General features: G+C 41.6%; 2 protein-coding genes across 2 annotated transcripts; both read left to right on the top strand.

Moving 5' to 3' along the window:
- Nucleotides 1-226: 226 nt before the first annotated feature.
- Nucleotides 227-3,227, top strand: selenoe (selenoprotein e; the record flags this gene model as incomplete). Its single annotated transcript, XM_080433237.1, has 4 exons — nucleotides 227-334; nucleotides 1,107-1,183; nucleotides 1,717-1,795; nucleotides 3,056-3,227. 4 exons carry the CDS (start codon nucleotides 227-229, stop codon nucleotides 3,197-3,199), a joined length of 408 nt encoding a protein of 135 aa, XP_080289363.1. The 3' UTR covers nucleotides 3,200-3,227.
- A 2,139-nt stretch (nucleotides 3,228-5,366) lies between these two features.
- LOC308089066 (transmembrane protein 17A) lies at nucleotides 5,367-10,336 on the top strand (the record flags this gene model as incomplete). The annotated part of the gene is made up of 4 exons (XM_080433640.1): nucleotides 5,367-5,490; nucleotides 7,903-8,009; nucleotides 9,044-9,157; nucleotides 10,010-10,336. The coding sequence occupies 4 exons, from the start codon at nucleotides 5,367-5,369 to the stop codon at nucleotides 10,334-10,336; spliced, it is 672 nt and encodes a 223-aa protein (XP_080289766.1).
- Nucleotides 10,337-21,958: the final 11,622 nt, after the last annotated feature.

Genomic DNA, 21,958 nt, shown 5'->3' on the forward strand with positions numbered 1-21,958 from the left:
TATAATTCTAATGCGTTAAAATTTAAGGCACAGGCCTGGATCAAACAGGAAGTCAACCAATATCAATTTAAAAGGAGTTGCAAATGTAACACAAGGGTTCTCTCCCCCCCGGTGGCAATGTGTCATGGTTTGCTCCACCCTGACATGGGGGTAAGTGGATTCATATATGCAGTAGTACTGGTTTCAACTTTGGACGAAAAAGCCAAAGATGCCAATTTGTGTTAAAATGTGGGCCCTGTTGATTGTCACTCTAGCCATCTCTGCCAGTGGAGAGGAAAATGTCAGCAGCACAGCGACTGAAGAGGAGCCTGTTATAGCCAGGGGTAAACTAATGGTGAGTGCTGCTGAGCCAACATTATATGGGTCACGCAACTGTACAAGCTAGAGTATTTGCCACACTGTGAATGTACAGTCAAATAGCAAAAGTAGCTGTTCTAGAAGCTAACAACGCGTTGCAATGCAACGTGTTGTGAGCTTCTACTGTAGATTGAATATTCTTTTCAGAATGTGTGCCTATTTTCATGGAATGTGTGCCTATTTTCATAGCATGTTCACCTGTTATGACATGCCCAGAATAGTGATGCTGGGGTTCATGTGGTTAAATAATGATTTTAAAGGGCCATTTATATTGAACGTTAACCGCGTTCATTTCATATCCTTATGGGAACAGATATTACACATCTGTAAGGTTGTGTGCAATGCCCCTTCAGTATGTACATACCATACGTATACGTTCAGAGCGTGAGTATGAATGGGCCTTAAAAGAGTAAACTCCTTACTGTTAATTTAACTCTGAGAGTAAAAAAAATAGACCCATAAATGAACCCTCAGAATGTTACTATGTGCATGGTTCAGTTTGAACCTTCGCCTTTGAATCAAAGGCGAACAGACCTCACATCTAGGACAAAAGGACAGAATCAAACGCAAATCTGTGCGATAACCACAGTGAAGCGTGATTATGATGTTGGGATTCCGATTTTGGTTCGGGGTGTATTTCAAAGATAGGAAACCTATTTTGGGGCAGATTTGAGCCCACTAACAACAAACCATGGGGGGAAAGCATTTGCCGTGCCTGTTTTAACAGCTGTGTGTTGTCATCTCCTCAGGCTCCCAGCGTGGTTGGATGAGGCATCAAGAAATTGCCCGAGCTGCATCATTTCCTCATGGAGCGATGGGCATTATAGTATCCTTATATGCTGTTGTTCTGTCCACGCTATGCAAGCATTTATTAAGATGCGGCCCACCCAAAAAATCCCCCTCTGGGCTTTCTCACGACCTTCTCACGATAAACAAAACAAATGTTCCTAGCGACGGGCCAAGTCCGATGCCAAGCACATTGTGCCTCAGCACAAGTTTCCAAAACACGCAAGTCTCCCAAAGCATGTGGCAGTGTGGCAGTAATGTTGAATTAGAACCAACGAATCGACGCCAAAAAAAAATGTGTTTTGTTAGAATTGACTAAATGAATTAGTCTGATAAAAAAACATTTGAAAATAGCTCACAACATGATGCGACACGTTGTGGGCTTGTAGATCTGCGATTATTTTTAACAATCATTCATTAAATGTAATCGAGGTAGAAGTTTGAAATAATCGTGCCCTGTGCTGAATTATGTTCACTGAGACATGGGATGGATAGGGGGTTTGTTCCCACGTAACACGTGCACATGCACATGCTTTGCCTGTCATTTTCTTTGATCCCTCGTTCCATCTGCAGCCACAACCTAGAATACGACTCGTCGGAGGAGAAGAATCCCCGTCTGATCTTTTACAGCGAGAAGGACGAGGTTGTTCAGGTGAGAGCAAGGATTTGTGAAGATGTTTTACACTGTGTTACGGATCGGCTTCGAGGCAGGCTTATCTGGGATGAGCGAGATGTCAGGTTGAGTCAATGTTGGCAAGTCCTAAGATGTGACGTCTGATATCAGATTCTCTGCGAGATACCGAGTTAGAGAGACAGTCGGCTATGCAGATTGTGGGAGAGAGCACAGAAGCTGCCGAGGGAGAATGAGGGAGAAAAATAAGTTGTACAACAGCATAGCAAAGTTCTAGCATGCACACGTGCGTGCACACACACATACGCATACCGTATCATCCTGTCTTACTATAATTGAGGACATAAAACACATTTTTCATTAAAATGCCATTTTTACTCACACTGCTGTCTCAAGCTAAACCTAATGACAATGTATCCCTTACCCCGAAATTAACCATAATAAGAAACCCTAACCTTAAAGGACAACTTTGTTTTTTTACAACCAAGGTTTATATTATAGCTTGTAATTAAAGTAAATAAAAGATGAGTGTTCTTTTTTTTTCATTTACTGCTTTCTATAGTTTTAGCAATTTTCGCGATATTCTTTACAGTGGGCGGGGGCATTCTGTCCGGTGGCTAAATATGTATTTTTTACACAATAAAAAAGGTCCTGTGGTCTTTGATGGCCAGATGTGAGTTATTGGGGGCTAGAAGAGCTACTGTAAATAATAATAAAGAAAACGCCGGGTTATTGTGTTAAAAAAAGACATATTTAGCCACCGGACAGAATGCCCCTGCCCACTGCAAAAAAGATCGCGAAAATTGCTAAAACTATAGAAAGCAGTAAATTAAAAAATGTTAACAGTCATCTTTTATTTACTTTAATTACAATCTAAAACATGAACCTTGGTTGTAAAAAAAAACAAAGTTGTCCTTTAACTGTATTTTTTTTTGTTAGGGTTACAATTAGGAGAAATGGGTTAAGGCTTAACCCATTTCTCCTAATTGTAACTCTAACTAAAAAGATTGCCCTTTTCTGTTATACTGTAAGGACCAGGAGGAAAGATGTGTCAAATTCTACTATACTTGGTGGACATTTGATGCATGCACACACACACACACACACACACACACACACACACACACACACACACACACACACACACACACACACACACACACACACACACACACACACACACACACACACACACACACACACACACACACACAATCAATTTCACTCCTGGTCTTTTTCCCTGTGTGAACACACGTGCGACATGCTACCTGGGCCCATCAGACGGTGCCGGTGAAGAAGATGAAGGCGGATGAGATAAGCAGCCTGCTGGACTCACTGGGTTTCTACAGGAGGACCGCCAAGGGGGAGGAGGTGCCAGAGGAGTTCCAGCACTTCCCCCTGCGTGCCCCCAGGGATGAGCTGTGAGGACACCCGGTGGCCACACTCCGCCACTGCACCCCAGTCCGCGTAAATGACGAGTGGGGCCCCAAGGCCAGTACATGAGCCAGGCTCCAGTCTGAGGACTCGCAGGCTGAGTTGCAGTAGAGGGTTGTGTCACTGTGGAGAAACTAATATACAAATATGTCATATTCTTCAATAAACGTTCTTAGGTGGTAGATGACTGTGTGCAGTGTGTCTTATGGACAGAGTACTACTTTTATACAGTATGTGGGTAGTATAGTACATAATATAGCATGTGTGTGTGCGTGCGTGCGTGTGTTTGACAAATATATACAGTAAATAGATAGATACATTTTCTGTATTTTAAATACATATGTTATTATGTCATTTTATTCTCAAATTGACACATTTTAAACATTTACACCGGTTTATACTGTGGAATAAATAAATAAACAAACACAATGTGAGACGTAACTTCTACTCCACCTCTGATTTTAAGTATTCTGGTGTAAGTATCCTGCTCAGTACCTGGTGTCAGTATCATGGTTCTGGTGTCAGTATCCTGGTCAGTAGCCTGGTGTCAGTATCCTGGTGTCAGTAGTAATCTGGTCAATATCCTGGTCAATATCCTGGTCAGTAACTTGGTCAGTATCCTAGTGTCAGTAATCCATCAGCAGGATGGACAAAAAAGAACTGTCGAAACAAGGTGCTCTCTCCAGTGAGTTCGGCTGGGTCCAAGAATGACTGGATCATTCTGTCAGGAACAGGTTCTCGAACATAAAGTATGACTATACGAAGACAGTTAACAAAGACTTGACTTTACAAAATACATAACACGCACACAAAATTACAAGCACACACAAGACAAGCTAAACACTAGACTAATACAAGGACACTCAACTCTAACTAAAACAGAACAGGAAAGAACTTCACCAAGACAATGATCCAGCAAAGAATAAAAGCTCAAGGCAGTGGTTTAAAGTCTCTGGAGCTCATTAGCCAACTGGACACAGCTGGCCCTCGCAGGTGAGTCCACTCAGGGCAATCAGGGCAGGGAGTGCAGGGCACAGGGGTGGTGGGGAGAGTGGCAGAGGGGAATCAACTCAATCAAGGCAAAACTGGAGAGGGAAAGGTGGGGCAGGGGAGATATCAGGACAAACTGGAGGGGGGCAGAGGCTGTGACCATGAGTAGTTGCCCAGCTTTTAGTTAGTCATTGTAATAACGCCCTCTTCCCGTTGTATTTTAATCTGACTTATTGGTATTCTTCCTAGTGCCCAGTTATCCCGGTGCCCACCTTTCCAGGTGCCCACTCTTCCTAGTGCCCAGTCTCCCCCAAAATATGGTGCCCAGATGTCCCTAGTGCCCACCTATCCTGTATCCTGTTTAGTCACTTCCTTATATAGCTGTGCCCCACACACACACACACACACACACACACACACACACACACACACACACACACACACACACACACTCACACTCACACTCACACTCACACACACACACACACTATGTATGTATGTATGTATGTATGTATGTATGTATGTATGTATGTATGTATGTATGTATGTATGTATGTATGTATGTATGTATGTATGTATGTACTGTATGTATGTATGTATGTATGTATGTATGTATGTATGTATGTATGTATGTATGTATGTATGTATGTATGTATGTATGTATGTATGTATGTATGTATGTATGTATGTATGTATGTATGTATGTACTTTTAATTAGTCCACAACAGAATTATTTAGCACTTTTCTAAATACTCAGACCTGTTATATAATTATGAAAAAACAAAACAAAACAACACTAATTCGTTTTAATCAATGTTTGTGCGTTGCAATCATGCAGTTTGTTTTATTATTTTTTTTTAAGTTTAATTATCACCTTCAGCCTACTTTGTTGCACATGGTTGTTCTTTTTAATTGGGGAACTACAAACAATATTTTCTGAGCGCTGTAAACTAACCGCCATTCCACTGATTCAACCCTAATCCCCTGTTCGACCGCCTCTTTCTGTATAATCTGATTAGCACTGTCTGTCTGCTTGTGTGCGTCCGTGTGTATCTGAGTGTATGTATATGTGACAGAAGACGACAGGGATTAGTGAAACACACGTACACACACACACAAGGATAGATGCACACTAGAGACTGCAGCCTTCTTCTCTGGCACCTCCACCATGCCTGTGTTCTACTCTCCGGTACCACAGAACCTGCGCATGAGTTTGGCCTACGTGGGCGGCTCTGTCTTTAATAACAACAGGACCAGAGACAGTGACTTCAGGGAGCAGGGCAACAGTGCAGGTTGGACAGTGAACGTCTACATGTTGTCGACTCAGGCAGCGCATGTTGAATTTGTATTACAGTCTTCTCTAGTCAATGTGGATAAAAATAGTTTATTTGTATTTATTTTGTAACCAGATGAAAGATGTTGATTTTATGATTCCTGTGTTGCACCAGTGCAACATGAGCCTGAAAATAATATTGCGCCTGAACTTCAGATTTTACAGTAGATGTTGGTGATATGTTTTATCAGTGCATGACAATAATAAGATAACACGCCCTGCTGGAATCAGAACTGTGTTAAGTTTTACAAAGCAGTTTTTATTCCTTGGCAGCATTCAGCACGCAAGAACAACATAATTAGATTTGCTCTCCTGTCTTAATGCTATGCATTAATTTCAAACTATTAATGAGCATAGCAAACACCATTCATGTTATAACAATTTGCAGCTTGTATTGTCAATGTGGGGCCTACAGGCGGATGCGATCAATAACAATTACCTACATGAGGAGTTTTATTAAAATTGGCATGTAGGTGGGTGGGCATCATTAAAAATGACAGCCACCCACCACAGTGGCCTGATCAGCAGCACTAGATATGCAGGCTACTTTGCGGTTACATTAAAATGATGGTAGGACAGAATTGAACAATAACACAATAACATTATGTATAACTAATAACTAATATGTGTTGATTCCTTTGTTTATTGTAAAATTGGAGAGACAAATCTGAAATACAGCCTTGTTTAATGTTAAGAAAAAAGCTGCATAAAAAATCCCAATATACAGTAAAAGTTTCTACAGTATAGGTTCACAGCGACCCGTTGTGAACTTGAAGATCGTCTGTTTTTTGGGGTGCCAACACCGCCATAAGTATAAATCAGGCTTGACTGCCAGCCCAATAGCGAGTGGTTGGAACCACAGGCATTGCCACACACGAGTGATGCACACATCACACCCCTTCCTCCCATTGCTGGATCCTATCGTTTAGTAGCCTGGTATCCAGCCTGCTTCGCTACGTTCGGCGGACTTTTTTTTCTCTCTTCGCTTCTCAGTCTGGAAAGCCTCCTATCTCCAAGGGAGGCGGGACATGCCAAAAGCTTCGAAACCTACCGTGGCTTCTGATTGGTCTGTGGTGCGGGGCGGGACCAAAAAAAACAGTGTGATCGTTTTGATTCGTCATTCGTTTGAACAATATCCAATCAGCAACGACGTTGCCCAACGTAACTATGTAGTTCCAGTGTAGTTCTGCAAAACGAGTCAATAGGGTGCTCTCCAGACTGAGAAGCGAAGAGAGAAAAAAAAGTCCGCCGAACGTAGCGAAGCAGGCTGGATACCAGGCTAATCGTTTAGCAGGATCCATGCATGTAGTACTGCAGATGCAGGGCCTCCCAATCGCATGGTCTGATCTGATGGGAGTGACTTATAGTGACAAAGCATCTTGAGAGCTGCGTAAACCAACAGAGCCTGTGTGTTGCCAAGGAGTATGGAGCTCAGAGCAAACAATAAGAATGGGGACAACACCCCTCCTTGAGCGACTCCAGATGTCATAATCTGAGTCCAGTGGCTTTGTGTACTGTTAGTGAACATCCTTTGGGTCCTGCTGTGGAGGTAGTGTCCACGCACTGCAGGCTTTTGACCAAGGGAATGTTGAAGACTTATATTTTGGTTGGCAAATTCTTCTTTTACAGCTGAAAGGATGTTATCACTATTCGTTTGCACTCATGCACTGAATAACGCTATGGAGATTTGCTCCTGGTATGGGCACCACATTTGTATTTGTATTTTCTTAAGATAGTTGGAGGCTTGCCCAGAATGCCTACTGAGAGAGACTTACTTCAGAGATAGGTAACAACAGGCACTTGAACATCATCAGCGTGTGCTTTTAGAAGCCAAGAAGGACTGCCCATCCTGGCCTGCTGCTTTCCTGCTTTTTAGTTTGTTTGGAATAAGGACGTCACCGCTCCTAAAGAGCCTCGTTCTTGTTGTTTGGTCGTGGGAGAGGGGGGGAGGACAATGCACAATGGGGTGCAGTCACACCAGGTCCCTGCACAAAATGTTCTTTTAACTATTGAATTAAATGAAACACCATCTCTACACATGCTCGTGATCTGAGCCCTCCTGCTTCGTTCCCAGCTCTGTGTTCACAAAGTCCCACCCTTTTCATTGATTTTCGGTTTCAGCTGTTGAATGTCTTGTATGAACCTTGTTCAATGAGCCTTTGCACCTGATTCCTGACCCTCCACTTCCAATGTAAAAACGGTCACAATGAAACTTAACTAACATGCTAAGGGGACGCACATATGCTCAGAAGATTTGTATACGGTGCAGATTTCTACCTATGTACGCTGCAAATTGTTATTAGAGGAATGGTTATAACGTTTAAACAGGCTGTCAGTAAATTAACAGTTGTAACAATTGCTTATCTTACAGTGATCAATGAGCTGGTGTCTCACCTGCCCCTCCAGATGCTCATGTACTTCAACATGTTCTACTTCCCCTGCTGGTGGTTCTCTGCCGTGGTCATGCTGCATGTAAAGGTTGGTCAGACGGTGGGGGACTCTAAACCAGGGGTCTGTTGAAGAGCCCCTGCTCTAAACTAAAGCGGGCAGCATACGTGTTGTGGAAAGCTGGCAAGTGTTGAAAAGTGTATTGTCAAATGGTTAAAAGAGAGAACTATATCAAGCACTATTAAGGCCATCTGTGCTCCTATTGGTCTATAGATAATTGACAGTTTGGGGTGAGAAGCTGCCCTCTTGTTTAGGTGCATTTCATTCTTTGAGGCAGGGGCAGTCATTTGGGGTCTCAGCCAGGGGATGAAAATTGTTTTCATGTAATTTTTAACTGTTCATTTAGACACTTTAGCTCAGGATTAACCATTTACCATTTATTGCAATGATATTGCATTCAGTTTGGCGGTGTGACTCTGCTCATGTGATTTTACAGATTACCGGCGCAAGCATGACACAGAATCTGAGATCACAAACCCCCAGGAGCAGAGCATAAGATACAGTTATTACATGAACATAAGATTGAACCTTCAAATGCATCATTAAACTACCACATATCATAGTACAATCCATAGAACCACAGTACAATCCACAGAATCATCCTATTAACTAACTAAATGCCACAGGGAGGAGGCCGGGGAGGTGGAGGGAATTTGAAAACTGACAGCTGTACAACCAGCTGAGACAGCGAACCACGTATAATGAACAGTGAACAGAGACCGCCTGAGTTGCACTGTGGGAATGAGGGCGTGTGTGAGTGAGGTTGACCGTGGAGAGACAGACTGATTTGTAGGTGTATTAATTAACTTGTTTTCGAATGAATGGGTGGGGTGGGGGGGGGGGGGGTCCGGGGAGCTTGCATGTAAACCAATCCGTGCCTACATGAACTATCGCTATGCTGAATTTGATTGACTACAGTTCAATAATCACTTGTAAGTCACTCTGGATAACAGCATCTGCTAAATGCCTACATTGTACATTTTCACTCAGAGTATATTAAATTTGGAAAAAGAAAGAAAGAAATCATCATCAGATAATCACTCATCTGCCTTTGTTCTTCCCAGTTCCACTACCTTCCTGGCTACTATCAGGCTCTCCTGGTAACAGGGATCATTCTCCTCACTGTGGTTGAAGTGGTCCGGCTCTACCTGGGTTACATTGGCAACCTCGGAGAGAAGGTAAAGTCAGCCGACATCATCCTCCTTCCTGAGCCAAAGGGCAGCAGTCAATAGCTCTATATTCCAATAATCATTGCTATAGAACACATTTTCAACCAGGGGAGAAAACACACACAGGATGAACAAGTGAAATTGGAAGTGATGAAACAAAGGAACTAACAGACACATTTTTTGTCTTTCTTTTTTTTCTAACATAATTTGTTATTGATTTAGCAGCTTACAGAAAAGGATAAACAGTGATAAAGAAACCCTTCAAGTTTTCTGAAAGAAAACAAACAAACACAAACCCTCCCACCCAACCCTCTCTCAAAATAGTACATTGACAGTAAATGAAAAAGTACAAAGAAGAGGGAAAAAACAGAAAAAACAAAAACAAAACATCTAACAGACACGTTTTAAACTGGAAAGCTGATCCGATGAAATTGGTGTCCCACCTTATAACATTTATGTTCTGTTTATTTGACCTGGAGGGATGGGAAGACGCATACTGAACAAACATTATATAGCAATGATTGTCATTCAGATATACCGCACACCTTTTAATAAAAAATAAGCATTTTGTTTTAATAAAAAAGTATCACTTACCGGCAGCACCTTTAAACTGACACTCAGAATTTTGCTTTGCACTCTACTGCTGAATAATAACTCAGCAGAGAAAGCCCTAAAGTGCTTCAGTATTCTGTTTGTGCACATACAATAGTTCTTGGCTAGAGCTCTCCTTTGAGCGATGGGCTCCTCACAGCTCTCTCTCTCTCTCTCTCTCTCTCTCTCTCTCTCTCTCTCTCTCTCTCTCTCTCTCTCTCTCTCTCTCTCTCTCTCTCTCTCTCCCTCCCTCTCTCTCTCTCTCATCAGGTGCCAGAACTGGCAGCGTTCTGGCTTCTGTCCTTCGTATTCCAGTTGCCCATATTGCTGTTCTTCCTGACGGACGAGGCCATCATCATCCTGCCCCTGGAGAGGGCCGTCCACTCCGTCTACCTCCTCTTCCTGCTGGTGGAGATCCTGGCCTCGTTCCTGGCCCTGCGCACCATGACCCACAAGCTCACCGTCCTGTTCCACCTGCGGCAGCTCGGCGAGGTGGAGAGCTTACGACCCGAGGGCATGACCCCCGTCTACGGGCCGCCATACCACCGCAGGCTCAGCGTATTGCCCATGCCGCCACTGCGTGCGTACCACGACTGACTGAGGAGGAGGACCACACCACTTCATGGTTGATCGGTGTAGCTACGGCATGTGGAAACTTTGGGTTGTGACTTTGGGGCATACAAACAATTCACAATTCACACACACACACACACACACACACACACGCACACGCGCACACGCACACACACACACACACACACACACACACACACACACACACACACACACACACACACACACACACACACACACACACATACACACACACACAGTAATCCGCCCAGCAACATCACCCAGTCTACCAATTGCTCTACCTCCACCCAGAGAGGTAGAGCAGCCTATTTATGCATTTACATAATTTGAAATGCAAAATGCTATTTTGTCATTTATATTTATGTTTTTTTTACAAAATACTGAAAATACTTTAAACAAGTTACATTTCATGATACGATAATACTTTAGAAAGTTAGAGACAAAAACTTGACTTACTATCTGTGTAATATTTAGTGCTGTGTTTCTGACCCTGCAGGATATTTTATATTCTGTGTTCAGGTATGGGTCATATTCATGCCTTATTCACTATTACCCAGCAGCTAGTAGCGTACATATTTGATCTGTTCCACCCAGACCTTATTCAACTGATGACGGATTCATCTTTCCAGTTTAATCAGGTGGAAACATAGATCAAATATTCAGTGTTGGTTTCTATACCATGATACCACTAATCTAATGCACACTTGTGAAATGAAATATGGAGTATTTTGTATCAAAATACATGTTGATACTTACTACGGAAGTGTTGACGGAACCAGAGAAGGCAGATTATTCACATTTTCAAGCTCTGTGTGCGCGAGGCAAGCTGTCTCAGTGGTGTGCTTGAAAATGTTGATTTCTCTTTACTTAATAGAAAGAAATGAGTTGACACACATTTCCATATTGCTTTTCATGTTGCGTCTCGTCTCATCCCTCTGGGTTCACGTGTCAGAGCTTATTTGTAAGCTACGGGGGTGTCTGTCTCTTCCAGTATTTATATGGCACTGCAGTGAAACTGTGTTAAATATTTATGACCACACAGTGGCACTCAACGACCAAAAGAGGGCCAGTGATGCTGCTGTGCTGCAAAGTGTAATGGAAAGATTACCATGCAGTGGCTGTCCTGTATGTCCATGATCTGTCCTCATCTGCGACCATTCTGTCAGAGTAATAAAGGTTAAGGCCTGTCCACTGCTGATAGATGGTATAGCAGTGGATGGCACATAATGCCTAATTTATAGGCTGCTCCATTGTGAGCTTGGAGATTGGCTATTCTCGGCTATTACCGTTGTACAACCAAGTATAAATCGTGCTTCACACTTGTCATACCTATCTGTTGTCCCATGGTCACCCATGTCCGAATATGACATTACAAATGGTTTCGACCCCATTTGATATCTCTGGCAGGAACCAGCTAACTCCAAAATGTTAATTTTTCAGGAAAAGAAAAAAAGTGGAGTTAGGAGGTTTTGTTCATCATTGATAAGAACAGCTGAATGGACCTCCAAGCTCACAATGAGGTTGGAGGTCAAAAGGGGGTGGAGCCTAGAGTCAGCAAAACCAACTCCGGTGGACTTTGCTGGTTTAGCAGAACATTTGAGGATCCAATGGAGTTAGCTGGTTTTGTCCGAAGCGCTTTTTAATGCTTTTCATTGGTTTTTTTACCAACACACAGACGTAAAGGGTGTTCAATGGCCCTGATTTATGGAAAACAATGCAAAAGCGTCAAAATGGAGTTAGCTGGTTCCTGCCGGACAGCAACGATATGTTGCTGTTCTAGAGGTCTTAGTGGACGGATTCCCCTCCTCACTGTTGAGTGATTGGTGGAGTGCCACTATTTCATTTCCCCCCACGATAGGGGAAGGCGAAATTATTTGGAATTCAATTCAATTCTTTGCGCCTCTCAGTCCCTTGATGATCCAAGGAGAGTTTGCAAAGCAGGTCGTCTCTGTGAGACGCAAATGATTTGTGACAGTCCACAAACAATGAAGCTTCATTTTGCTGGCTGCTATACAGTATTAATTCAGGATAGATGATGCAAACAGATGCCTGATGGGAGACTTATAGCCTAAGTGATGTTTACTTCTTTATACAGCTTGCTTAGATAGGGCAGGTATCACTCCAAGGAAGAGTAAACAATGAAAATATTAAAAGTATTCACGACTCTTTCGTAAGATCGAGGCTATAGGATAAATATTTTGGGCCATAGGCTCTCTAAGTACATCGGTATGCACTTGAATCGAGATTAAAAACAGAATATATGGAACCATCCAGGGGAGTGAAAGAGTCTGAATAAATATAGCAACCTACTATACCTGAACCACATGAGAAAGAAACCTTTAGCTCATATACGCCTCTTCAATTTAGTTTCCTGCTTTCTCTTCATATAGTGAACCCCTCTAGACTCCCTCACTGTCAAAGAAGTACACTGATCATACAGAAGAGAAATAATCTGCACTGTCGAGCTTATCTCTCTCTGACTAATTCACTAGCGAGTGAAACACAGCCTCATAATTCCCCTTCGAGGTCCCCAGATGGTCCCTCTCCATTCTGCTAGACCATGCGGCGTGCGCACAACAGGGATCTGGAGCCCTGTTTGCTGAATTCTGTTTTCTTTCTTCTTTTCCCTTCTAATGCGTTTGAACCTCATTGGCAGTCAGAGACAAGGAATTTAAACAAGCTGCCGGTCTGCTGGTAAAAAAAGAAAAAAGGAATTGAGACTCCCCAGTCACACATCCCCCGAGATCCCCGTGTCCCCATCTGAGGTGACTCATCGCACTTTCCCTCGTCAAATTGCATTTCATTGGCGGAGCACGGGCACGGTTAATGATATTCTGGTAGAGACAGGGGATGAAGGGATCCCTATCGCACCAAACATATTGTTTCCCCCGTGCATCTTATAAGCCCTGATTTATAGATGCTTGTGGTGTCGCGCGAAAACGGTCCACAAGCTCACAGCATGCATGTCACGCTGCGACGTGTCGTGAGCTTGTAGATCTTAAATCTGGGGGTTGCTCTCATTTGAAAATGGGGGTTCTTTGTTTCTTTGTTTTAGTTCCTCTCCATTTTTGTTGCAATAAATGGTTAAATTATGATGTGAGTGTTCCTGACTGAAATGTGGAGTAGTGATTTATTTATTTTATTGTATTCTTGCGGGGGAAATATCCTTTTCAACTTCACCCAGCTATTTGGGGGGGGGCAGTTAGGGGTTAAGTGTCTTGCTCAGGGACACTTCAACACATAGGCCGGGGCCGCGAGGTGAACCGTTGACCCTCTGATTACCAGGCGGCCTCTCTCTACCCACTGAGATGCAGCCGCCCCTCATTAAAATAAGTGGTAATTAGCTCTATATTTGGATTGCAATCAATGCGAGAGTGTTTGTTCAGTAACAGGGATCTCCCCGTCTCTCCATCTCTTTAGTAAACAGAAAATACACTTTCAGGTTGGAATACCAATTCTATCCTCTCGGGAGGGAGAACTCATACGGGGCAAGATAAGTGCAATGTTAAAGGATGAAACAAAACAAAACAAAAAAACAAGCAGATCAAATTGGAACTGGAACACTATCGAATTGAAACTGATAAATTATCTTTGTAGGGTTCTCTCTCCAGACTGTATAAAAACTGGTATCTGGAAAATACAATTTCTGAGAAACTGGAAACATGGTGGCATCTTCATCTCATGCTGTACTTATCTCATGTCAAGGGGTGGGGGGGTGGGGGGGTTGTTCTGGAGAAGAACTTGGAGAAGTTCTTGTCCCTGCCTGAGGCCCAAAATATACTTGAGCTCTATATACAGTATCAAAGAGCCACCATCACTGGTGAACACACACACGCACACATGCACGCACACACACAATATTGCATGCAACTTTGAAAAAGTCCTGCAGGACATGTTTCAATCTTTCTCTCTGCCAGGCGGAAGGATGGGGGTGTGTGTGTGTGTGTGTGTGTGTGTGTGTGTGTGTGTGTGTGTGTGTGTGTGTGTGTGTGTGTGTGTGTGTGTGTGTGTGTGTGTGTGTGTGTGTGCGCAGCGGGGGAAAGTACATTACTTAAGTACTGTACTTAAAGGTTTCATGACATTCAGTTTTACAACACATTAAAAGTCTTTGTCATGGTCCTTCAAACGTGTATAAAAAGTTTTAACTGAAAATTCCACTCTAGTGAGCCATTGCAGGTGTTTTTCTCTCACATTTCTAAAGCCTTTTCAACTGCAATGAAAATATATTTGCCTGCGGGTGCCGCTGTGGAGGGATTTTGCCTGTCAATCATCCCCTCTGCTCCAAGGAAAGGATAGAGGAGGGGCGAGGAGGAGAGTGGATGGGATTAATGGCCTGTAACTTCACTCTCCAAGGGCCAAAACCAGATTACTTTTCAGCCTAATTATTCAGAAAACCCCAGACCACAGAAAAAAAGTTCATTTTTTTTGGGTGTAATGAATGCCATAGAACCTTTAAGTACAATGTATAGGTATTTGTACTTTACTTGAGTATTTCCAATTTCCAATACTTTTACTTCTACTCCACTTCATCTCAGAGGCAAATATTGTACTTTTACTCCACTACAATTATTTGAAAACTTTAGTTACTAGTTACTTTTCAGATAATAATTATGATATTATGAAACATACATTAACCACTTCAGCCCTATTTTATACGGAGGCTATTTGAAAATAGCCAATCTGCTATTTTCAAACATTCGAGTACTTTTACTTTTGGTACTATAAGTATATTTTGATGTCAATATTTTTGTACTTTTACTCAAGTAACATTTTGAATTCCGGTTTTACTTAAGTAAAACATTTGATTACTTTTTCCACCAATGTGTGTGTGTGTGTGTGTGTGTGTGTGTGTGTGTGTGTGTGTGTGTGTGTGTGTGTGTGTGTGTGTGTGTGTGTGTGTGTGTGTTTCTTAATTTCTTAAACGTTTTAATTTCAAGGACCCCTCATAACTCTGCGAGTGAACAAAATGGAACCAAACTGACCCATAAGGGTCAGCAGCTGATTACATTTAATAAATTCACAACCGCTCTTTTCAGAACCAGGTCATCTTATCTAGTACCACATGTTGAAACTCTCAGACGGTCCTTGACTTTATTTAATGTCCCGCTTGCACATTAACTTTCCACTGCTGCTTAATAGTATATTATATAATATTATAAACATTATGATAATGCTCCTGTGTTGACAGACAAACCAAAGGTGGCCTTCTCTGTTGGTTTGACTGATTCTGGACATGTTGGACCATTTAATGTTGACACCACTCTGGTCTACACCAAGGTCTTCACTAACATCGGCAACGCTTACAATCCAGTTACAGGTAGGTGGTGATTATTTCATGTCAATTAACTTTAAACAATCTATTTGTTTCCACAACTTACTGTACATCTATCAGACTACCAGACATGTAAACTATTACAGTCATTTTAAACCAATATACATGCAGGATGAGATGAGAAGTTTAATGTCATTTGTTTTAATTAACAATGTTTTAAAACAATGGTTCTCAATACTTTTCATGTCAAGAACCTCCAAATTGACCGTAGACCCCCACCTGAAGATCATTCAAAATGTTTCACAATTCTTAAAGATTTTTCAAAATATTTTGAAAATAGCAAATCTACAAGCTCACAAAGTGTCTCATCACAATGTGTTGTGAGCTTGTAGATGTGCTATTCCTCATAGCCTAAGTATAAAATAGGGTTACGGTGGTTAAACTGATTTTGATGCTATATTAACACATTTTGCTGGGGACCCTGGAACCCCCTCAAGGACCGTTAGGGGTCCCCAGACCCCACATTGAGAACCACTGTTTTAAAAGTGAAAACCACCGTCTTGTTTTCCACAATATGGTTTATTCACACAGTTGTCTCTCACATGCAGGTATCTTCACATCACCAAAGAAAGGAGCCTATCTCTTCAGATTCACTGCATTTAGTGTCTCCTCATCAGGGTATTTCAGTATTCAGATGTATAAAAATGAGCAGAGACTCTTTTCTAACAATGGATACAATGCTGGGGGTAATGAATATGTATCTAATGGAATGATCATAGAGCTGGAGGTGGGAGACGTAGTTTACATGCGTTTACCTAGTGGGAACAGGCTCTATGATAACTCAGGCAACCAGATGATATTCAGTGGTTTTCTGCTCTATCTTACATATAATTTGAGTAAGCTCTGTCGGTCTGTCTTGGGGTCTTGGTGTCTTGGGAGATCAAACTGCGCATGCGTCGCGTCGCAGCTCGCTCGCGCCGGCTCGCGCCTGTGTGTTCGCGCGCGGCTCGCGCCTGTGTGTGTGTGTGTGTGTGTGTGTGTGTGTGTGTGTGTGTGTGTGTGTGTGTGTGTGTGTGTGTGTGTGTGTGTGTGTGTGTGTGTGTGTGTGTGTGTGTGTGTGTGTGTAAATTCCCCACACATTAACGTGTGGGGAAGGCACCGTTTAGCGTTAGCCAAAAATGTCGAAGAGTACTTACACATTACGTCATCGCAGTCACCGCGGCAAAGTCCGTATTCCCACCATACTCACGCTGATATGTCCGTCATTTTCGTGCCAAACAAAACATTTTTACCCACACCAGCGTCTAAACAAAGCCTCTAAGACAGGCATTTTCCTCCGTTCCTGCTCGCTGAAAGTCGCTTACAATAACAGGACATGGCAACACTGGCAGAGACACGGTGAGCGAAAGAGAAACAGAGAGAGAGAGAGACAGACAGACAGACACAGATTTTGGCTCGCGTGCGGTGTGTGTGTGTGTGTGTGTGTGTGTGTGTGTGTGTGTGTGTGTGTGCGTGTGCGTGTGCGCGCGCGTGGGGGGGGGAGGTTCGCGACGCGACCGACTGCTTTCTGTGTTGCCAGATTGTGTGCGAGAAACAAGCAACCAGGTTTATGAAAAAACGACAGGGAGAGAGACGGTGGATCTACATACATAATATACATATGAATATGGATATTATATGGAGATTTACATATATTCCATATATACATGTTATATATGTTATTATATATAAATAAATTACATATTACAATTATTATTTCAATAAACTGTTAGATATCATAATATTAGACATTACAATAATATGTATTATTATGTATATTATATCTTATACTCTGATAAATATTGTATTAATGATGTTATATATTATATTATTATATATTATTACATATAATTATACATTATTATATCATAATATTATATGCTGTATTACAGTACATAACACATATTTAACATATATGGCACATTGTGTGCTTGACTCCTGCCTTCTCCTTTTCTCCCATTCCGCGGGCCCTGCCATGACAATCTGTGGACCTGACGACGTTGCCACTGTCTTTCACACCATTTAATTCTTACCTTCCTTTTATACAAATAAACTGCTAACTTCATCTCCTGCGATTTGGTCTATCTTTTTACATTTTCATTCTATTACAGAGTGTACACCAGTGCACACTGCTCACGGGTCTGCCATGCCGGGTGTGAGTAATCCCGAAGTTGAGTTTTGGTCATTGGAACGGTGATGCACGTCACCTGTTTGTGGAGCCCAAACCTGTGAGCCCAAACCTCTGAGCCCAAAAATGTTTCTGCCCGGTTCTCCTCAGTGCCTGGAGCTATTGATCTCAAATTGCGCACAGCCATTGACCATTACCATGTGCATGTGACTGCGAAGCCCGTTTTTCAATATCACTAAATCTCTGCTGTTTATTCGCATTTTTATGTCAAAGAATGTCGCCATGCTTACGCTGGCCAATCAAACTGCGCATGCGTCGCATCTACAGCCCCACAGCGTTACACTGTTGCACACACAGAACACTCGCCTCCGCGGCCGTGTATGCGCGGACACGCACGTGCGCATGCACGTTGGGGAGGCACGTGTCAAAATGTACATTATTTGTGTTCGCGCGACGGAGAAAATCGTTTTGCTGGTGTAGTAGTGTAGACTATAACACATCTAGAAGGTGAGTGATGTGTATTGTCCATATATGGCACATGCAGTATATGAGAAAAACAACACTGTTTCACATAATATTCAGTTTTGTAGGAAAACTATCTGGATTATTGAAGAAACAGACATTCTCAGTGAAAAATTTAAGACCTTTAACAAGATGCATCTTTACATTGTAAATGGTGCATTTATATAGCGCTTTTATCCAAAGCACTTTACATAGATTGTGCATTACATTCACCCATTCACGCTCGATGGCGGAGGAAACCATGCAAGGCACCAACCTGCTCATCGGGAGCAATTAGGGGTTCAGCGTCTTGCTCAAGGACACTTCAACACTAACTCTGGTGGAGCCCGGGATCGAACTGGGAACCTCACGGTTGCCATCCGGCCACTCTAGCACATTGTCTGATATTCTTAGTTTTTAGGTCAGTGGATAGAATCAATGCTGACACTTGACACAAACTCCTTTAGACAGAGGAAATATACAAGAACAGAAAACATTTGTGGTTTATGTCTAGTGAAGAAATATCAATCAATTTTAAGTCATCATTTCCTTTATCCGAACATCTCAAGGCACACTATAAATCCATGTGTATCACAGAATATAAATAATAATAATATATGGATGATTAGGAAGAATCATTTAGGTAACATCCAGTTGATGCACTTTATCACATGTAGGTTACTACAATATAACATCAGGAGAGTAAAATATGGAGAGTAAAAGGAGTAAATATACTCTGTGTTGTAAACGACATTAGATCATGAAGCATACCCAGTTTCTGTTTTTTATCTGGCTACGCTAGTGGTCCATTCTAATGGTAAGCAGGTAATCAGTGGTGGAAACAGTACTCACATGTTCTACTTAAGTAAAAGTATCAATACTGCAATGTAGAAATACTCCAGTCTCCATTACAAGTAAAAGTCCAGAATTCAAAATTTAGTTGAGTAAAAGTACAAAAGTAATGGCATCAAAAGTAGAAAGTATTCATTATGTAGAATGTCCCATTTAACAAGTTTTCAAATATTTTGAAAATAGCCGATCTACAAGCTCACAATGCGTCGAGCTTGTAGATCGGCTATTTTCAAATGGCCAAAATGTATATAGGGAAGTGGATAATGTATGTTTTGTAATGATAATCAAAATCTATAATGTAACTAGTAACTAAAGTTTTCAAATAATAGTAGTGGAGTAAAAGTACAATATTTGCCTCTGAGATGTAGTGGAGTAGAAGTAAAAGTATTGAAAATTTAAAATACTCCAGTAAAGTAAAAGTATCTCAAAACTGTACTTAAGTACAGTACTTGAGTAAATTACTACTTTGCACCACTGCCTTTAATACATGTTTAGCAGACTAACAGTAATGCTAGAATGATACAGCATTGGTGCATGCATATTGACAATGGCTACTATAAGTCTAGTTTATTTTGAAGCACATTCATAAATAAACTTAAAGCTGTACTATGTAACTTTCCTCTTCTACCCCCGATTTGAACCCGGTTTCCTGTGCAAGTGCTGACATGTTTACCATTGAGCTAATAGAGCCTGCCTGCTCGCTCAGGGGATAAATCAAATCTTGACCATCAGGTCAAAATTCGTGTCAGATCCTGTGTAGGTGAGACATGACCTTTGACACCACCTCCATGTCTCAATAGAAGAGCAGGGAGACAAAATACAATTAACCCTGTGCGTGCGTGCGTGCGTGCGATTTTTTAATTGATACAAAATACAATATAACAGTACGGTTTTACAAGTAACATAAAACGGTGAAACACATGCACATGTATGTGCATTTGTTTCTATGTGTGAGACTGTTGACAAAGTGACAAAAGGATGACCTTTAAAAAATATTCTTTGTGCTTAGATCAGTGAAGAGAATAATGCTGACACACACACACCTTTAGAGAGAGAGAGAATATTTATAAACGGAAAACATTTGTGGTTTAAGTTTATTGAAGAAATATCAGATTAAGTGACCATTTCCTTTGTTCTGAACACCTGAAGGCACACTCTAAAACTCAGTTAGGAACATGATCACAACAGAAAAACAACCTTACTACATTTATTTTAAATAACAACATTAACCCATCCGGGAACGCATCTCTTCGTCATTTTAGATGTCTTTTGGCTCTTGAAAAATAGCAGATCTACAAGCTCATAGCGTGGCACCAAGTGCAGCGCTATGAGCTTGTAGATCTGCTATTTTTTTTAAAATCGTTAACATTTTGTGCAAATCTTTGAATATATATTTTTTAAAGCGAACATTTGTCAAACATTTTTGTTCCAGGGAGGGACCCCCCAGAAGCAAAGATTTGAGTTACAAATGTTCGCTTTAAAAAATATATATATTCAAAGATTTGCACAAATGTTCAAAAATAGCAGATCTACAAGCTCACAGCGCGGCAATCAGTGCCGCGCTGTGAGCTTGTAGATCTGCTATTTTTATTTTTTTTATTTTAAGAAACGCTATTGGAGCTGGAATTACCGCGGCTGCTGGCACCAGACTTGCCCTCCAATGGCTCCTCGTCAAAGGATTTAAAGTCCCACTCATTCCAATTACAGGGCCTCCAAAAAAATCTAACAATGATAGAGATGCGTTCCCGCATTGAATGGGTTAAATATATCAACATGCACTCTTTTCAGAGCCAGGACATTCAACCTTGCAGCTCTTATCATGTAGCTCCTACCACATGCTGGACCTCTCACATACTCACCGTCCTCTCCCAGAGGACTCACGTGACGTGTCCTGTGGGTTAAGAGCCAAAACCTGAATCTTGCATCTAAACCCACTAAGACCGGGAACGCATCTGTGTGTCATTTTAAGATTTCTTTGGGCTATTCAAAAATAACAGATCTACAAGCTCATAGCGCGGCACCGAGTGCCGCGCTACAAGCTTGTAGATCTGCTATTTTTGAAAAATAGTGAAAATGTGTGCAAAGCTTTGAATATGTATATTTTCAAAGCGAACATTTGTAACTCAAATATTTTCTTCTGCCTCGGGTCCTCATGGGTTAAATTGTAACCTGTGATTGACTGGTGATACAAACATGAGAATCAACACAAGGAATCAACAATCATAATATGTGGATTACTGAGCAAGTTTAATGACAGGAATCTGAGAGAAAGATGGAGGAAGGTAGATCATGAATGCAGAGAGAACTCATAATCACATGCTGCACTACTTTCATGGCTGTAGTTTAGTTCTTAATTTAGTTGGCATTATGTATATAATCTTATTATAATAGCTCCTAAACAAAAAATAAAGGTATTTATTTTTGTTCTATTTTTTCTAAAATGCATGATTAAAATGTTCCCTTGATTTAAGCAATATTACACGAGAGGGTGTGCTTTACCGTCATTATTAGCACGCCTGTGATGCGGTCAGGAACGAGGCGCAGCCGAGTTCCGCCGCGATCACAGAAGTGCTAATAATGTAAGGTAAAGCACACCCTCGAGTGTAATATTGCGATTATACAACAGTTACCAACAAAACACATCCAAATGTATTCATATTGTGGGGCAATTCATAATAAAAAAAATTCGCTTATCCGTTTCCCTGTAAAGAGAAGAGTTTATTTGACTGAGACAAAATAGTCCCTGTGGCAGCGCAGCACTCTGTCTCTCTGACTCTCGTCTCATCAACACAGCTGATTCCAGTAGGCTATATGCTCTGTCGTACGATCGTGT

The sequence above is a fragment of the Gymnoscopelus braueri genome, assembly GCF_963280865.1.
Source record: "Gymnoscopelus braueri genome assembly, chromosome: 7".
NCBI lineage: Eukaryota > Metazoa > Chordata > Actinopteri > Myctophiformes > Myctophidae > Gymnoscopelus > Gymnoscopelus braueri.